This window comes from Astyanax mexicanus, chromosome 5 (assembly GCF_023375975.1).
Source record: "Astyanax mexicanus isolate ESR-SI-001 chromosome 5, AstMex3_surface, whole genome shotgun sequence".
Taxonomy (NCBI): Eukaryota; Metazoa; Chordata; class Actinopteri; order Characiformes; family Acestrorhamphidae; genus Astyanax; species Astyanax mexicanus.
The window spans coordinates 24,494,613-24,515,600 of NC_064412.1; the positions used below are offsets into that span (position 1 = coordinate 24,494,613).

The window sequence follows — 20,988 nt, forward strand, 5'->3', positions numbered from 1 at the left end:
GTTTTGTCATCTCAAGACTTGACCACTACAACACATTCCTGGCTGGTTTTCCTATACAAGCCATCAGGCCACAGAAACTGATCAAGAATGCAGCAGCTCGACTTGTATACATCCTGCTAAAGTGTTCTCAGGATTAAATTCTGTCCTTGGACCAAGGTTTTCCACAAACATTAAGCTTAAGGAATGATCTCAAATACCTAGGCTGTGTGCTGTAAAGTTGGGTTTGTGCCAGAATGCAAACACATTTAATGGACCATTTAAGGATTACATTTTCTGTAGTACTCATAACATGATCAATATGTATCATCAGATATTAAGGAAACATGTTGAGCCTAAGCACTGGGGAGGTTGTGACCTTATGACATTTGTTATCTATGCTGATAAGAGATTTTCTATATTTTCCTTTTAGATGGAGGGCACAGACAACCTGTTTGGGCATCGAGAAGGCCTCACTGCTTGCCCACTCCTGCTGGTGTCTGAAAGTGTCTGTGAAGCGAAGATCGTTGTTAAACCAAGTGTCTTCGCCGTGGACAAAGACCAAGAGAAAGAATCCCTTCTCCACTGTTCTGTAGATGGAGAAGGCAAAAACACCAATCTCTCAACAGTAGAAGGCTCCTTAGAGCCCCTGTCTATGGACATCTCCACTGTATCTACAACTCCAGAAACATCTGGCCAGTCATCAGTAACCTACTCCACTGTTTTGGTCTTTGACCAGCCCATGCTCCTCAGAAAGCAGCAGGAGAGTTTGAGCAATTCCAGCGATGAGGGAAACTTCTCAGCTAATAACTCTGATATCTCTGGTTCCTTCCCTGGAGGCCTGTGGGAGCTTGAGAACCAGTCATGCTCTGACGGCACCAACCCTCGAAACTCCTCCTCCTATAACTCTGTGGAGGAGTTTTCTGAAACATCGGAGCAGGAGGATGAAACTCTGGAAAGCAGGCGAATGGCCAAAGAACTCTATTATTTGGGAATGAATGAAGAGGAAGAAGAGGATTTTCATGGAGATGAAGCAGATGCAGATGAAACTGTTTTGTGTGTAGATTCCAGTCCAGAGTTAGAGCGCAAGTGTTCTGGTGCCAGTGATTCCAGCTCAATGTCCCAGATAAGCATTCCTTTATACCTGCCTCAGTTCCGAACGGGAGCCACCGAACTGCTCCGAGAACAAGTGGAGAACAGTGCCCTCCATCTGTGATATAGTATAGTGTCACTGTTCTCTGGAAAGAGAATAATACACTCTGTTATTTTCTGCGAACTTCTGCTAAATGCTGCTGATGGAGTGGATACAGGTTCTGATGTCCTTATTTCCGTTCATCTTTAAGCTCATTCCTTTGGAGAAAACCAGCTAAACTGGCCATGGATAAGCTGGATTAACAGAGGACCTTCTGCATTAAACTTGTGATCACTTTTTTTCTCAAGCTATAAGAGGAACGGCCAAACTTTCTATGAATTAAACTGTGCCTGGAGCAAACTGTGCATGGATCAGACATCAGACTATTGTCATGCCATGTAATGCAGACGGACTTAATGTTGATTTTTGTGATGAATTTCAACCAGTTATTACTGGAATGCTTTCCTGCTTTTCATCCTTGCCATACTGGACGTATCTCATGTTCATTGAAGGCTGAAGTCAAACTTTGAATTACAGACTGATGTACAGTGTTGAGATGGGAGTAATCAAAGTACCTGAAAGGACTTTAGTTTCTCAGACATTGAACACACAGGACAGAGCAGCGTTCTTCATTTTTGTAATTGATGCAAAATAGCTAAAGAGGTGAAAAGGAATTCACTGAATCTGTGACTGACGATTTAAATAGTTATATTTACATTTGAATATGAATGTATTTTGTCATTGATGTTTACATTCTAGAAAAGGTCAAAGCATTGAAACGTCCCATCTATTTTCACTGTCTGAAAATTTTGTATTGCAATCTGTTTATGATGACCATTTGAATGTTTCTGACAGTGATTGAATCTGTTTAAAATGTTATAATGTATCTAAAGAATGCCTGTACAGTGTATAAATAGTTCCTGTCTATTTTTCTGGTCAGAATAAACTATTTATTGCCAGCACTTACAACCATTACACCTCGATTCTGGAAGTAACTGTGTGTAACTTTCTGCAGAAGGAAGGAAAGTAATGGCCACACTTTGTTTATTTTTGTTTGAAACTGATGGTCATCCAGGCCTGCAGAGGTGCGTGCTGTAGGGTTAGTTATGGAAAAGTTCTCAGAAAGCTTTTAGCAGTGACTCATTTCTTTCAGGTCTGCAAGTCCTTGGAATGACAAAAGAAGTGCAGAACAGACACCACCTCCACTGCGGCAAGAAAGAAAATCTTTAGAAAAGGCTGAATGCACAAACTTTCAAGGGTTCTTCTGAATAGGGATCACTGTGAGGATTTGATAGCAGCCATGTGAGCATTATAGTGAGGTCATGCACTGGTGCTAGATGACTAACCTCGGTTCTGAATCACAAACTCCACTTCAGCCCATCCCTGAGGCACCGAATGAAGCTCCAACACTTGAGAGAACATAGTTAGTTATACTGCTCCACAGCCCTCCATCTGTGATATTGTATAGTGTCTCTGTTCTCTGGAAAGAGAATAATACACTGTTTTTTTTTTCTGCGAACTTCCGCTAAATGCTGCTGATGGAGTGGATACAGGACCTGCTGTCCTTATTTCCATTAATCTTTAAGCTCATTCCTTTGGAAAAAAACAGCTAAACTGGCCCAACCCTCACAAAAAGACGTGTAGTTTCAAATGGCAAGTGGAAAACCACAGGCGATTACAAAAATGCTTTTATTTCATATGTGAAATATGTGATGTGTTTTACACACAGCCACCCTTTTCTCATGCGTGGTCACACTTTTTATGTTAAATTGGTAAAAACTTAATGTGATTTACATGTGGAATGTGTTTTTCTGTAAAGAGAAAAAAAAAAGCTGTATTTCCCTCTAGTTACATTAGACTTGTTTTGGCAAATGTCTCTATGAAGAATTTTACAAGTTGTTGAGAGAAATATTTAAATGGGTTATTGGATCCGTAGCCAGCAAGTGCAATTAGTAAGAAATCTTCTCATCAGACTGTCACAATACACTTTTCTGAGTATTCTTATTACATTGCATAAAAGTTACGATTGGCCTGGGTTTGATGGAGCTCATCATAGTGTGATTCAAGAGATCAAGCTGACGTTGTAAGATCTGGAGTGCATGTTCCTGTTCTGCCTTTCTCTGAGAACATTCCACTGCTTTCTGTAATAACTACATAACACAGTAATGTACTTTTACTTTCAGTACTACTTGCTTAAATACTTAAGTACAAGATATGTTGAATTCTTTAGCACTTCTACTTAAATGTGGAGCTTAAAAACACTTCAACTTCTACTCAAACCATTTTTTTTTGATAAAGCACTTGTACTTGTACTCAAGTCTGGGTATAGAGGACTTGTGGTTTTAAACATGCATGGTTTTTGGAGAAACATCAATCTTTACTGTGTAAAGTAGCATAAACATCACGCACAGAACAAGACTCAAAGTTCAGAATCTGGAGAACAGCTATGTTATTTTACAACGGCAGCAGTATTAGTAACTTTAGTTTGTGAATTAGGACCACAGGGACAGGGAGGCACACTTAGAAGTAGTTTGTGAAGAAGTTGAGTGGTGTCAAGGTGGTAGAAGAAGCCTTGTCCCCTGTGGTTTAAGATAAGAATCCTTTATTAAGCCCACAATAGGGAAATTTACAAGTTTAAGTAAATATACTAGAGAGTCTTAAAAACCTTGAGTATCAGTGAAAAGTTGTTTTATTTTAGTAATTCAGTTCAAAATGTGAAACTCATAGATATATTACACAGAGGAATCTATTTTAAGTGGGGTTTTTTGTTGATTATGGCTTACGGCTAATGAAAACCCCAAAACCAGCATCTCAAAGTTACAATATTATATAAGACCAACTGCTACTTTTGGCACTGTCTCAAGTCCTGCTGGAAAATGAAATCCACATCTGTATAAAAGGTGTCAGCAGAGGGAAAAATGAAGAGCTGTAAGATTTTCTGGGAAAACACTGCACTGACTTTGGACTTGATATAACAGTGGATCAACACCAGCAGATAACAAGTCTTTCCAAACAATCACTGATAATCAGTAAATGTTTAATTTCATTAAAAAAAAATGAAAGGGACCAGAGTCTAGATGAAGAGTGGAGAGACAGTTCAATCTGTTTGAGGTCTAGTGTGAAGTTTTCACAATCAGTGATTTGGAGAGCCAGGTCATTTAAAGCACATTTAAAGGCAGCTCAGCTCCACACTGGGTGAGAGGACTTCACTGGAGTAGGACGCTGAGGCGACCGGGACTGTTTAAATTGAAGACGCTAAAGAGCTTTCTGCTCCTGCAAGTTTGTTTTAGTGTGGTGGAGAGCATCCTGGTTAAATAAAGGTGTGTGAGTTTACTGATTCCCTGTGTTTGTCTCTTTGCGGTTTCGTGCCAGGTCAGTGGTCATGCCTGTATCCCCAGTGACGAGTCACATTAATGTAATGATATCATACAAACCTTTTTTTTTATTTCTGTGCTGTAAAATTGGTGATGACTAAAGTGGGCTTTTGGAAACTCGAATCAAATGGAAAAATACTTTCAAAACATTTGCCACAGTGACCTCTGGTGGGCAGTGAGGCACTTTACCCGTTTGTCTTTATAGGTAAAATTTATCCCAGCAGACTAAAGTCTTTCTAATATCATTCCATTTCACAAATAATAATGGCTTGACATGAGAAACACAAAAGCAATGCAACTTGTGACACTGAAGACTAATCCATGTTTACCATATAGAAATGTTACTGTGGTATAACCCAGAACTAAATTACACTTGTGTAGAGTTGTCTGAATTCAATCATACAATCTTTAAATCTTTTTAAGGGGACTAGTGAGCAAATGTGTTCAGATTTGGACTAATAATTGATTCCTTTCAGTAATTTTGATCCAAAGTTAACTATAATTTGGAGTGTCAGAAAAACGGAATAAATAGCATTATCCAAAGCTACAAGTGGTGGCTTCTATTCTTTAGCCATTTTATCAAATCAAATCAAATCAAATTTATTTGTATAGCGCTTTTTACAACAGGTGTTGGCACAAAGCAGCTTTACAGAAACATGATTACAGGACAAAGAATCAGGCAAAACATTAAACATAGAATATACATAATACAGAACCCCCAGTGAGCGCGGAGGCAAGGAAAAACTCCCTCAGAGCTGCGGGAGGAGGAAGAAACCTTGGGAGGACCAAGACTCACATTAAAGGGGGGACCATCCTACCACTGGTCAAACAGCTTTTAAATTAAAATTTAAAAAGTCTTTTATACATCCATATAGGTTTTATGTACTCAGGAGTGTAATAGCGCCACTAATGGCTTGGATGTAATCTGTAGTGGAGAGTAAGATGGTCGATGAGCAGCTGATCTGTGGTGGTGGTGGAGAAGAGCTGACTTCAGAAACTTCCATCAGTCTAGCTGGACAGGAGACGCGAGAGCCTGAGGGTCCAACATCGGTATCGGGTCAGACAGGTGGGCAGTCAGTAACTCGGAGGAAAGCAGAGAGATGGAATTAGTTTTTACTGGATTTATGCAAAACTGAGAATATTAAAACATTATCAGAGTGTGGCAAATGACTCCGGCAGAACTGAATAAAACAGCCTAACTAAAGGCAGAGAGCCAGAAGGTAACATAGACATGGAGGCACCCTGAAACACCAGCATCCACCCACTCCACCGTCCACAAACCTGAGTGACCGTGTGCAGTGGGAGAACAACAGCACCAGCATCTCAGTTTACCACAATTTCCTCTGTCCATGAACCCCTGAATCTGCAGCCTTATCTAGAGGGAAAAACATTAATTACCAAAAGCTAAACTAAACAAGTAAGTTTTCAGTCTAGACTTAAAGATTGAGACTGTGTCTGAGTCCCGAACATATTCGGGGAGATTATTCCAGAGTTGAGGCGCTTTATAAGAGAAAGCTCTTCCTCCTGCAGAGCTCCTCTGAATTTTAGGCACTACTAATAAACCAGCACCCTGAGATCTGAGTAATCGCGGTGGTTCATAACAGGAGATGAGGTCTTGTAAATACTCAGGAGCGAGTCCGTGTAGGGCTTTATACGTTAACAGGAGAATTTTATAGTCTATGCGGAATTTGACTGGAAGCCAGTGCAGTGCTGATAGTACTGGACTAATATGGTCAAATTTTCTAGTTTTAGTAAGGACCCTGGCTGCAGCATTTTGAACTAGCTGAAGTTTATTTAAGTTACTGCCGGAACATCCAGACAGTAGCGCATTACAATAATCTAGCCTTGAGGTAATAAAGGCATGTACTAATTTTTCTGCGTCATGCAGTGATAGGGCATTTCTTAGCTTGGCAATATTACGGAGGTGTAGAAAAGCTGTTCTAGTAACATTAGATATGTGTTTATCGAATGCTAGATCTGAATCTATGATAACTCCAAGGTTTTTAGCTGCTGAACCAGGGGTGGCTGAGAAGTCAGCCAGATTTAGCATTAAGTCTGATAATTTATTTCTAGCAGCTTTGGGGCCTAATAGGAGAACTTCTGTTTTATCACTATTTAATAGGAGGAAGTTGTGCGACATCCATGATTTTACATCTTCTACACAATCCTCGATTTTCTTTAATCTCACTCTGTCATCAGGTTTGGCTGATATGAAGAGCTGCGTGTCATCCGCATAACAATGAAAATTCACATTGTGTTTTCTAATAACTTTGCCCAGTGGGAGCATATATAATGTAAATAATAACGGTCCTAATATAGAGCCTTGTGGAATTCCATATCTTACCTTGGTATAACTGGAAGACATATCATTTATCCTCACAAACTGATAGCGATCGGTTAAGTACGATTTAAACCATGCTAAGGCAGTTCCGGTTACACCGACCATGTTCTCTAGTCTTTCTAAAAGGATAGTATGATCTATTGTATCAAAGGCTGCGCTCAGATCGAGAAGTACGAGTAAGGAAACACAGCCTTGGTCGGCGGCTATAAGTAGATCGTTTGTTATTCTAACTAAAGCTGTCTCAGTGCTATGATAAGGCCTAAATCCAGATTGAAATTTTTCATAGATCTGGTTTCTTTGCAGGTAAGAGCAAAGTTGTTGGGCTACAGCTTTTTCTAAAATCTTAGAAATAAAGGGTAAGTTTGAAATAGGTCTATAGTTAGACAGTACACTAGGATCAAGATTTGGTTTCTTGATCAGAGGTTTAATTACAGCAGTTTTAAAGGCTTTGGGTACATGGCCCAGGGCGAGCGATGAGTTTACTATCATTAACAGAGGTTTAATTATATCTGGCAGTACCTGTTTTAATAATTTTGTGGGAACAGCATCAAGTGTGCAGGTTGTGCTGTTTGAAGAGGAGATAATTTTCTCTAGTTCTAGCTGTGGAAGTGGGTTAAAGACTTCCAACCTAACTTCAGTAACAGGGTTTTGTTCTAGATCAGCCAGACCAGATGACAGAGAGGATGTAATATTTATCTGTTTAATTTTATCCCGAATGTTTTCAATTTTACTATTGAAGAAGTCCATAAAATCGTTGCTGGTGTAAATGGCTGGAATCTGAGGTTCAGTACCTGCCTGGTTTTTAGTTAATTTGGAAATAACACTAAAGAGAACTCTAGGATTATTTTTATTTATCTCGATCTGTGAGGCCAGATAAGCTGAGCGGGCTTTATTAAGTTCTTTTCTATATTTAACAAGACTGTCTTTCCACGCAGAGTGAAACACTTCCAGTTTAGTTGATCGATATTTACGCTCTAAATTTCGTACTAACTGCTTTAAGGTACGAGTTTGATCATTGTACCACGGTGCGAGCTTTTTCTGTCTTTCTATTTTGTGTTTAAGGGGTGCTACAACATCTAAGGTAGAGCGAAAGGTATTTTCTAAACCTTCGGTTAGTTTGTCTAGTTCTGCTGGGTCTACAGGAGAGTACATTAGAGTTGAGAAATCTGGAAGCTTATGTGTAAATTGTTGGGCTGTAAAAGGCGTAATTGAACGTTTTACAGAGTAGCTAGGGGATGTACGTATATTATGACTAAGATTTAATTTAAATGAAATAAGGTAATGATCTGAAATTGCGGAGGTTTGAGAACGAATATTCGGGTTATCTATGCTCACACCCAGGGTCAAAACTAAATCCAGAGTATGATTACAGTAATGAGTAGGTCCTGTTATATTTTGAATAATACCAACTGAGTCTAAAATCGATGTGAATGCTTTTTTTAATGGATCATCCAATTTTTCGAAATGAATGTTGAAGTCTCCAACTATAATCACTTTATCATTACTTACTGCTAAGTCTGTGACAAGATCACTAAATTCTTTTAAAAATTCTAAATAGGGCCCTGGTGGTCTGTAGATGTTAATTAAAGAAAATGCATTCTTTTTTGTAACTGGATTAATTATACTGGTGTAAAGAAGCTCAAAAGAAGTAAAATTTTCATAGTGTTTCTGATTGCTAACTAAGGTACTTTGGAAAAGTATGCAGACCCCACCTCCTCTACCGGACAGTCTCGGATTGTGTATATAATTATAGCCTGCAGGGGTGGCTTCATTTAATGCTACATATTCATTTGGCTTAATCCAGGTTTCTGTCAGACACAGAACATCGAATTTCTGATCAGTTATCATTTCATTCACTAGAACTGCTTTTGAATTCAGAGATCTAATATTAAGTAAACCAATCTTTAGGCTTGAAATGTTATTTTATTACCCATGTACTACACCAATAATTAAAGGACACCACTCCCATTTTAAAAAGGCGGGAGAACCAAAATGTGAAGCCTTGCCTCCATCCCCACCACAGATTCCGATTGTAATGAAAACAAGCTGAGGCAGAGATTGAGGTCAAATACACTTTTATTGACACACACACAAAAAAAAAAATCCTTTGGCAAATGTCTGTACTCTAAATTGCTTGCTTAACCAATTCCAGATTTATTACAACTAAACAAATATGGATCTACAATCCTTATTAATCCTTACAAGTTTAGCAACACTACACACAAACATGAAACAGTAGGGAGGACTAGCTTAAAGTTAAAAACAAAGTTTTACAATCTCACAGCATGTGAAATTTCTGGCACGAGGTGTGGTAAAACAAGAGCTTTTAATTATAAACTAATGAATATCCACAACAACAACCAACATATCATTCTTTTACCACCTTATGGTGTTAATTTAGTGAAACAGCTCCGGCAGCACCCATCCTAAACTGCTACAAAGAACTACATTTAAAAACTATTACCTACTTCTGTTTCTGCTGCCGTCCAAGCTGGTAATGACGCCCAGATACTCTCCACACTAATGAGCTCAGCTGTGAGCGCCTCTCAGACCGTCCTTTTATTCTTAAAGGGGCAGGTAGCCCATTAGCTCTCGACCCTCCCAGGTCCTAATGTCCACCGTATACACATGTTAATATACTGTTTTGCAAATGTTAACTCTCTATGGAATAGTGTTGCCCTCAGGCAACAAAGCAGTTATTTTTTGGTTTATTACACCAAAGCATGTAATACCTTTTTATGTATTAATTATTTGTTTATGTATTTTAATGTAATTAATGTATAGGCAAACGTTATTTGGGTAGACCACTCCTGCACGACTGCAGTTTGTAATCAAAAGTCAAAATATAATTATATTTGAAATATCCACATGGACTACAAAGCTTTCAGAAAGTATATGTTTCCTCACATAAAATATTATTCATGCCCTAGAGGGTTAAAAGATTGAACCACTAGGGAAACATCTCTAGGCCATGTTCATAGTAGAAGCTAGTAATGAATGTTTTTAACAGTTTGTGGTCTGTTAAAAGCAGTGATTTGTTTTTTATTTGTTTTTGAGTTGTTCTTATTTTTTTTTATTAAGACATTTTTTGCATGCTTTGTTTGTTTGTCAATCTGGTAAATGAAAAAAAAAACACATTTGTAAAGGTTGCTTAAAAAATTTAATAATTAAACAAATTCGGCTGAGCCCTCTTTTTTACATACTCAAGCCGACGAGCAGAACAGCGGAAAGCAACACGACTTTTCCTGGCCTCAGGGTTGCCAGGTCCAACAAAAAATTCTGTCTATCACACATTTAAAGCAAATGGCAAAACAACTGAGTGTATGACTTAGTATTTTGTTTATAATGGATTTAGTATTAGTATTGCTATTTATCTCATGAATTAAAGTCATTAATAATATTACATTAGTGTTTCATTAGTTCTTTTATAAAAGTTTTATCCAAGTCAAGAATATTTAATAGTAACATAATTAGCAGAAAAAAAAGAGAAAAATTAAGAAAAAAGAATTGACTTGCAGAACTCTTCTCTCTTAACGCTTTGTGATTTCTGGTTACATTGTTGCTTTCTCTGTCTGCTTTTGTTTTCAAAGGAAGGTTAATTGTAGTCTTAGAGTTGTAGGCGTTTGCCCCCTGTGCTGATGTAACATCCAAGGCAACACCCATTTTTTTGTGGCCGCGGTAAAAATAAATCTTACCCCGCCACCCCTGAGTTTTCACCCGTGACTGGATTTTCCAAAAAGGCCCAATTTTGCGGGAAAACCACGAACCTGGCAACTCTCTTTCCGGGGCCTCGGCCAGGTTCTCTAACGACGACAGAGCTTTCTCCTCATTGGCTAGAAGCTCCTCTCATGCGCGTGTAGTACTTTCTATTTAGTCTAAAATGTAAATCTCTATTCTTTCTTTACCTAATGTACCAAAAAATCATCTGATAAATAACTTGTGATGTTTTTTATTATTTCTGATTGCATTGATTGTTTCTACTACTAAATCTTGTTCTTTTGTTTTATTTTTATTTTGTCTTATTTCTGTTTGAAGAAAAAGGGGCTTATTTTAGTATCATTATTCATAATTATATTGGGTATTAAACTATATAGCTATAGCATCACTAAAACAAATCTAACCATGTCCATGACCTAAAACAAATAAAAACAGTTGCCTGTGACTGGAGAACCATAAACTCTACCAGCAGAGGGAGCCATTGGACAACACACTGCAGACACCAATGCCAAATTCTGTCACTCATCATATTATTTTAATATTATATGCCTCTGTAATGGAGGTATACTAAAGAGCTTCTGGGCTTGAAAAAAAGCTTTTAATTGATCTTATTAATTATAGGTTCTGTGATTAATTATTTTAAATTCACATTTAATCAGATTCGTCATTAAAATATTTTAAACTGTACAATTCAATTGAATTTTACCTGAAGATCAAATGAATGAATTAATATCTGGCATTGACTTAAAAGCTCTTTGTAATAAACATCAGTCAGTAACAGATGCTGTAAATACTGTATATGTCTTACAACTCTAGACCAAGTTATTATAGCTACACCTTTATTCACCTAAACATTACAACACAAATATAGAAGACGGTCACACACATTTCAAGAGTTTCAAGGCTGCTCAAATATGTTGTTAAAAGTAATTACACTCTAAGACATTTTTCACATTAATAGCTGAAATATACCAGCCCAGCTTAACATGCTTAAAAAATACAAATCTTAACACAATCGAGATATTTCACCATATTTTGATCAAAAGTTAGCTTAGTAAAGTCCAAATAAAATAAAATATCCAAATAAATTAAATAAAAAAAGATGTAATTGCTAATGACTAACTGGCAATGCTAACTATTTTCGAGGTGAATTAATCAGCTGTATTTTGCATTATTTATTTTGTAATTAATAATCAAAATTCGTGTGATGGCTTTAATTCCTGTTTGTAGGTATATATTAATGCATTACAGAGTTACAGCACAAGTACAGGTCTCTAACTACACTCCAAATTTGTAAAAAAAAAATTGTTAAATTGTGCCCAAAGTGTTAATATGTTTTGTGGCCATTATTTTCCAGCACTGCCTTAACTGTCTTGGATATTGAGGTCACTAGAGCTTAACAGGTTTCCAATGGAATCCTCTTACGTGATGACATCACATTGTTGGTGGATTTTAGAGACCTTGCACTTCTCCCCCTTTTATTTGAGGATGCCCCACAGACGCTCAATATCTTTAGGTCTGTAGACAAGCTTGGCCAGTTTCCTCTGGAAGGCAGTTGTCATCTTGGAGGTGTGTTTGTTGTTTGTTATTTGTGGCACTGGTGGAACTTCTTGTAGCAAAAAAAAGAAAAGTGTTTGCTAGGGTGCAGTTATAAATGAATAAATAAATAAATAAATAAATAAATAAATAAATAAATATGTCATTTAGAGCATTTATTTGCAGAAAATGAGAAATGGCTGAAATAACAAAAAAGATGCAGAGCTTTCAGACCTCAAATAATGCAAAGAAAACAAGTTCATATTCATAAAGTTTTAATAGTTCAGAAATCAATATTTGGTGCAGTAACCCTTGTTTTTAATTACAGTTTTCATGCATCTTTGCATGTTCTCCTCCACCAGTCTTACACACTGCTTTTGGATAACTTTATGCACTTCCTGGTGCAAAACTTCAAGCAGTTCAGCTTGGTTTGATGGCTTGTGATCATCCAAATTTCTCTTGATTACGTTCCAGAGGTTTTCAATTTGGTCTCATCATTTTTAAATGGTCTCTTATTTTTTTCCAGAGCAGTATGTTTTAGCCACACCCCCCTCGAGAATGTACAGAGTCTATATCATGCAGTAGTAGGTGCCCTTTTTATATAGTCGTCCCTGCCCTTCAAACAGCCTGGGTCTGCCACTGAGAAGTAATGTGGATGTCCTTGTCATTTTCTCTCCTGTGCCCTCAAAAGGGCTTTTATCAGCATCTACAACTCACTGAAACAGCTCCAGGACCGTGGAAGCAATTTCATACATCTTTATATTCCCCCTCTTCTTTCTCTCTCTCCCTCTCTTTCTCTCTCAGGCTGTGCTGTTTGGTATTCATTTGCAATAGCCCTTGTGGAGAAATTACCATCTCTCTAGACAGATAGTCACACATTTTATTCGCCTCTTACGCAAGTCCGTCCTGCTCTTTAGATTCTGCTTTTCTTCTACCACAATTAGTCTGTAATTGTTCATCCACATTTTTGTAATTATGGCCAAAATGTACATAATGCCACATTTCTGCTTCTACTTTTCTAGTCAACCTAGTTCAATTGAATTTTTTGTCAATGTCCTCGTTGTGTCCCAAGGTGTACTTAATGAAGCGGCCGGTTTGTGTATTCAGTAGATTATATAGTATATTATATAGATACATTAAAAATGAACAATCTTTCTAATACCCTTATCTCATCTGTCTTCATTTCAGAAGGACAAATTGGCTCATCAATATCTGCAGAATACTTTATTACTTAACCTCCTAAGACCCGAACTTATGTATGGCATGCATTTTTTTTTATTTCGCTTTACTATTTGGGCTAATTGGCACCTGATTAGTATAAAAACGATCAATTATTTGTTTTATTATTTTTTCATTATTTTTACATGATGTAGTTGCTGAGAAAAATGATGCCCACATATGAGGACTTTAGTTTTATATTTTGACAGAACACAATAGTTGTGGTTATTAATGATGTGCAAAACATTTATTTTGTGCCTGAACACAGTAGCATTTTTTTGCAAAACAAAGGCAAAAACAACAACCTGAAAAACCTGATAAAATGATCAATGACTGTAGCTACTAGATAACTGTCTCTAATAAAAACCAGCTGTATTATTCAACATGAGTCAGGCAGTGAGAGACAGGACTCTGTCCCAGAATAGAGCTGTTATTAAAGAGGGGGATGAGGAGAGGAAGAGTGCAAATGGAAAAAAAAACACAGACAGAGGAGAGCTTACTAATGGATCAAATCAGCTATAAAAGCAATGTAATATTTATAATGTATACACAGGATGCACATTAACAGATCAGTGCTAGGACTGAAGCTTCCTACATGCTTTCATACACATTATCTAACATTACAAAAATACACATAACTTTTATGTTACATTTTTTAATCTTTATATACAGTACCAGTCAAAAGTTCAACTTCTCATTCAATGTTTTTCTTTTGTTCCTTTTCCCCCTACATTCCTACGTAAATTAATACTGAAGTTATCCAGACTATGAAGGAATACACAAGGAATCATGTAGTAACTTAAAAGAGTTAAAACAAACCAAAACCCAAATATTTGCGATTTCTGAGGCTGGTAACTCTAATTAACTTATCCTGTGCAACAGAGGTAACTCTTGTTTTTCCTTTACTAAGGCGGTCCTGATGAGAGCCAGTTTCATCTTAATGTTATTGATGGTCTTTGCAACTGCACTTAAGGATACTTTCAAAGTTCTTGAAATTGTTTAGGATTGACTGCCCTTCATTTTCTTAAAGTAATTTTATTTTTTGACTTAGTTGAGTAGTTTTTTCCATAATATGAATTAGAACTTTACTCAAATAGAACTATTTACTGTATACCAACTCTACCCCTTCACAACGTTACAACTGATGCTCTCAAACAGCAAGATATTTAAATTTATTTTAATCAAATAATTGATATTAATGATTAAAAAAAATCACTCCTGTTACTGGCACTCATTCCTGTTACTGAACCTCACTCCTGTTAACTGGCACTCACTCCTGTTACATTTTATGCTTTGATTTTATATATATATATATTTAATGCTTTGATTTTATATATATTATGCTTTGATTTTATATATATATATTATGCTTTGATTTTATACATATATTTAGAATTAGCAAAAACTTGAAAAATAGCTAAATGGCGGACACTGAGCGCATTCTAGTGATTTTCCAAAAATGTGTAGTTAAAAAAATGAACAAATAAGATCTAAGAATTAATTTAGGTAACAGGACAGAACATTGAGATCGACCTCCTTAGTCATAGTTACAATAAATTTTAATTAAAAAAAAATAATTTTGGTCTTTCTATGATTTTCAGAAGAACTAGCTGATGTAATTTCCTGTTGTAGATGTGACTTGTAGAATGTTCCAGATCTTTCAGATGGGCTAATGTTTTTTGGCAATAGGAATAAATAAAACCACACAATTAAAATGTGTATTTTAACTTAAATGTTATAGACATAGATGGGATTTGGAGTCACACAACAATGCAAAAAGGTACCTCTGAAAGATTTTAACAATTATATTTCATGGTAAAGTTTGTAGGACACGTAACAAATGCTAATTTTTGTATTATTTTTTAATTACATATCTTTTCTTTTTGCAAATAGGTCAATGTACAATACACTATGCTTAATAATAAAAATGTATTTTAAAGTTATTTTGTGTGCACATTCATACATGTAATTTACTGGGGACTTTATTATTTTATTAAGCCTTTCATTTGATGTCTTTTTGGTTTGAGTTTTGATACACAGCCCTATTTGTGCTGAAGATGTAATGATCTGGATTTTAATTCTCACTACCTTTATTTGTTTTACTGTAAACGACTCTGAATGACTTTATATCTGAATTATTATTCATGTACAACATTGTTGAACCCAACAAATTAGAGTGATGAATAGAGATAGGGAATAGAGGTGGGGTCATGCCCTTGGATTTGTTGAACAGGAATAATATCTACAAAGAAAAATAAAACATAAAATAGAGCCAAAAAAGGTCAGAAATAAACATGACGTGAGAATTCGAGGGAACAATATACTGTGTAAAGATACAAAGAAGTTATGGAGGATGAAAAAAATAGGGAAGATGGGGAGAGAGTCAGAATTTACTGGAAAGTCTCATTCTTGCTTTCTGAGAAAGCGGCAGGCTATTGTATAAGCTTTTGTGTAGCACACTGGAGGCCAGAGAGGGGTGGAGAAGGAGCTTGTTAGCTGGTAAATGTAATTGTGAAATTGTCTCTTGTCTGTGCTGAGTCAGTCTGACCCTTACCAATTTACCTCACACACACAAGAGAAAAGCTGGAGAGAGTAACATTCACTTTGCCTGACCTCCTGTTGACTCCTCTTTCTCCTCATCCACTCCCCTCTTACTAATCACACGCTTGTAAGAAACTTATAAAGACATATGGAAGAGACAAGAGCCTTGAAGTGAAAGACGCTATGCCACAGTCAGCTACACTGGCAGATCTGTCCCCAGTTGAATATATGTTTGATGCTGTTGGGGGTGCAATAAAAACTATCCAGAATGATCCAGAACGCAGCAGCACGTCTGGTCTTCAACCAGCCAAAATGGGCTCATGTCACCCCGCTGCTCATTGAGCTCCATTGGCTACCAGTTGATGCTCGCATCAAATTCAAAGCTCTTACAATCGCCTACAAGGTGATGACAGAACAGCTCCTTCCTACCTGCACTGATCACTCCTGAAGGCTTACGCTACCTCCCGGCCGCTGCGCTCCTCCAATGAACGTCGCCTCGCTTTACCAAACATTCACACAAAGCACAAATCCAGACTGTTCTCATACAGAGTTCCCCAATGGTGGAACAAACTACCTTCCACTACCAGATCAGGAGAATCTCTCGCTATCTTTAAGAAACTCCTGAAGACAGAGCTCTTCAAAGAGCACTTACTCTCCTAACACCTCTAACACACTAACTACTTCTAACCTCATTTCCTTTTTCCCCTCCTTCACTCCTCTATCCCATTATTTCCCTTCGACCTCCTTTAAGCCCTATCTAATAAATGTTTTACCTTTAACTTCTATTACTTTTGTACTTGACTATTGTAAGTCGCTTTGGACAAAAGCGTCTGCCAAATGTAATGTAATGTAATGTAAAAAAAAACTACACCCCTATGCATACTATAATTAGCACAGGCCACCATTATGAACCTCTACAACTCCAGGCTGAGATGTTTGGAATATTCATCTGGCTGGAATTGTGAAAGAGTGGTTCAGGGAGCATGAGATCATGCAGAAACCAGACCTTAACCTCATTGAGAATCTTTGGGATGTGCTGGAGAAGGCTTTGTACAGCGGTCAGACTCTACCATCATCAATGCTGCAAGATCTTGGTGAAAAATTAATGCAACACTGGATTAAAATAAATCTTGTGACATTGCAGAAGCTTATTGAAACAAAGATGCAGTCAAAGCTAAAGACAGTCCAACCAAATATGAGATATGAATTTTTTTGGCAACTATTTTTTTTTGTCCAGGCAGTGTAATACTCACAATGGAAAAAACAAATGTCAGATTATATAAGTATAAAAATGGAAATTTATTGTTTCTGCAGGAAATATGTTGTTGCTGTCATGCAAAAAAATGTGCCTTCAATGTTTACATATTTTTTTAACTTTTTGACAGAATAAGTATTTAACAGTTATTTTTTGTTTTATGTCAAAATGTTATTATAGACAAACAGACAAGATTCTAAATGACTTATTTTTACATTGACTTTCAAGTTAAGAAGGTTTTGTTTCTCCTATTAAGTTACCATTTGTGGCCTTTTTGAGAATGTTTTTTTCTGTGTGACAGTAATGATGTAATAGCATATGCTTCTATAACTCATTATCAGAAATCTAGAAAAGTACTAAAAACCCTAATTTGAATAAAAGTACAAGCGCTCTTTTAAAGAAAAGTGACTTGAGCAGAAATAAAAGTGTTATTTAAGCTCCATATTTAAGTGGAAGCAGTAAAGCCTTCAATATGTTTTGTATTTAAGTTTGTACTATTCAGTAGCATTTACTTCTCAAGTACTGAAAGTAAAAGTACAGTACTATGTTATGTAGTTATTACAGAAAGCAGTGGATAGTATCAAACTAATTGAAAATATGTAGTGAAGTAGAAGTGGAAGTTGGAGAACAAATAATATTCCAGTAGATGCAGATACAGCATTCAGTTCTTAAGTACATTAGGGATGTAGTTCTATTTAGTTACTATACATCTCTGCTTATTATCCACATTTGATTTGATTTATAACTCAGAAGAAGAAGCAAAGTTTGAAACGACCATAATATACTGATATACAAAACACAGCAATCTGTTCTCTAATGCGTGATGCCATAAAATCTCTATACCATCCCGTCTTGTTGTTAATGTTATAGTGATTCTAAAGGAAGCCTGGATATCTTGAGCAGAAGGAACAGATGGACTCTATAATCTTTCTTGATTACCGAATTAAGCGTCTTTACTCTTCTCTGCAGAGTTTTAAGACACAATTTGGCAAAAGCTTTAACTTGGGAATGTGGGAGAAACTTAGGACTCAAGCCCAACACAGAACAATAAATCTGCCTTACAGTGAAGGACTGGCTAATTCTCTCTCATTCAGGCTGCTCACACAGGAGAGATTATGAAAATGAATCGATTATAAAGTAATATATAATAGTAATACTGTTAGGGCTGTGTGATTCATTTGCTTCATTATGCAGTATTATATAGATACAGAAATATTGGAAATCATTAGTCAATCCAAAAATCCACAATCTCCTGTTTATATGAACAAATGATCCTAAAACAGTGTGGCTTTGCTAGTTCAGAACATGCCATCAGCTTGTGATTATTAAGGAGGAGGAGACTAAGAGAGGGGATGGAACTCAAAGAACTCCAGCCCCGCCCTGTCATTACATCTCGTTTGTAACCCCGCCCCCTCATTACCTTCTCCAGGTGTTCCCAGTCTCCCTGTGTATATAGAGACCCTTTGACTCAATTTTCCTTGTCTGGTCTTTTGTATGTCTTGTGTGCTCTTGGCAGGTCTGTTGGGTTTTCATGCTGCTTGTTCTTTGTTGCTTGTGTTCGTAGAGATTTTAAATCTGTTAAGTCTTAGTTTTGTATTTTTAGTCTAGTTAGTCTAGTGGAAACTTCACACTAGACCTCAAGCAGTTTGGACTGTGTGTCTCTTCACTCTTCCTCCAGACTCTGGTCTCTTGATTTCTAAATTAAATGTAAAATTTACCGATGGTCAGTGATGGTTTAGAGAGTCATGTCATCTGCTGGTGTTGGTCCACTGTGTTATATTAAGTCTAAAGCCAGTGCAGTGTTTTCCCAGAAAACCTTACAGCACTTTATGCTTCCCTCTGTTGACAACTTTTATAGAGATGCGGATTTCATTTTCCAGCAGGACTTGGCACTTTGCCCACACTGTCAAAAGTACAAATGGGTATTATAAAATATTTAAATTTTCTGAGATTCTAATTTTTAGGTTTCTATTGGCTGTAAGCCATAATCGTCAACAATAAAAGAAATAAATGCTTAAAATAGATCACAAAATTTTAGTTTTTGAACTGAATTACTGAAATAAAGTAACTTTTCAATTACATTAAACTTTTTTGAGATGCACTAGTATATGTTACATTCTTTCTCAAGTCTATATTGTCACATATATGGAAATATTCTGTGTGACTGTTTTAATTTAAAATGATGATAAACACTTGCATGAGAATGCTAGCTCTATATGGAGTGATAGTAAAAAAATATCCTGCTACATGGGGAAAAGGCCCTAGTCTAATGGCCAATACTGGTAAACATGTGACAAACAAATCTCAGAGAAAGATAGCCGTTCATTTATAGAGCTACAAACCCACCCCCACCCTGTTACTCACCACTATTCAGTTACCCATAAGGCTGTTCTTATGCCAAGCACATCTCTTCTGGTAAACATCATGCAACATGACCGCACGCTGGACTTCACGTCTTTAGAATAGAGACGCTGTTGACTGGGCAGCTGCTGCTGCTGAGGTGACTAATGCGCCTGTGCTTTCACAAAACAGCTCAGTTCAGACAGCAAAATGAGTCAGTGATGACAACCACACTGTCAACGATTAGCCTGAGAGCAGGAATGAATGATGGCCTAAGTGGTGGAGGAGGAGGAAGAAGTGGAGAGAAGAGTGGTGGAAAGATAGAGTGAGAATGGGGAAAGCGAGTGGGATGAGAGGGGGAGGATGGAAGTGTCTCATTTGAAACAGAAGAAAGGGAGATGGTGCGTAAGGAAAAAAGGGGGCTTATGGATAGGAGGATGGATAGATGGATGATGAGAGGATGAATGAATAAATGAATAAATGGGATGATGATGGAGAGATGGATGAAATAGAAAAGTATTGTATAGAGAAGATGTTTTTTGAGAATGCTTGCAGGAGATGGTAAGATGAATGAACTAAGATGTACACGATGATGATTTAAACATATGGGCAAAATTATAACTATAAATCTAATAGAAGTTCTAATGGCAACCAGCTCAGATTTGAAAGTTTGTGAACCCTGTAGAATGTTCTATATTTCTGTATAAATAAAAACATCTAATTAATCTAAAACCTAAAACATCATTAATCTAAAAGTAGATTAAGAGAACCATGAGAACTACGGCCACCATGTTTCACAAATGAGAAAAGTTACTCTGGGGTCCTTTGTGTCATTACAGACTATTATATCATTTTCTGAAATTGTTACACAAATTTAAATGTGATTTTTACAGATTTGTTCTTTATTTCTAAGAGGCACATTTAAATGCATTTTTGACTTATCTCAGCTATTTGTATTACTTATATTTTAAGCTTTTTTTGTCCCATCCCAACGTTTTTGAGATGTGTTGCCGCCATCAGTTCTAAATGAGTTCTAAATGAGTCAACATCATGCTGTGTGTTCTATGTTCTATTGTGAAGAAAATATGTATATATAAGATCATTGCAAAACATTGCATTCTGTTTTTATGTAATTTATTTACATTTTACACAGCCGCTAAACTTGTTTGAAATCTGGCACAGAATGAAAAAGATTTAGTCCCAATTATATTATGTTCTTTCCCAGGCACAGTTACAAAAATTTCACAAAAAAGTTTTTTTTTTTGGAAGCAGAGCCACAGAATATTCACCTTTCATTGCTTTGAAAAATCATTCAGGGTCTGATTTATTGAAGAACTATTTTTATAAATGTGATGCGCAGACCTTTTAAACATCTATAAAAAATATTTATTCCTAGAGTGTTTCCTACACACACACACACACACACACACACACACACACACACACACACACACCTTGTTTTCTGCAGATTAAATTGAGTGCTTGAAAAATTATAGTGCGGATTATAGCGCAGATATCTAAATTTGATTGTGCTCTCACTGCACGCCTGTTGTCTTCT

General features: G+C 36.7%; 1 protein-coding gene across 3 annotated transcripts in view; it reads left to right on the forward strand.

The window, feature by feature from the left end:
• lepr (leptin receptor) overlaps positions 1-2,083 on the forward strand; it is a 60,639-nt gene extending 58,556 nt beyond the window's left edge. For all 3 annotated transcript variants that reach the window (XM_007248223.4, XM_022675870.2, XM_049479607.1), the window contains one exon: positions 410-2,083. In XM_007248223.4, coding sequence (XP_007248285.3) covers positions 410-1,192 — 783 coding nt within the window. In that variant the 3' untranslated portion in view covers positions 1,193-2,083. The remainder of the gene's footprint in view (positions 1-409) is intronic.
• Positions 2,084-20,988: the final 18,905 nt, after the last annotated feature.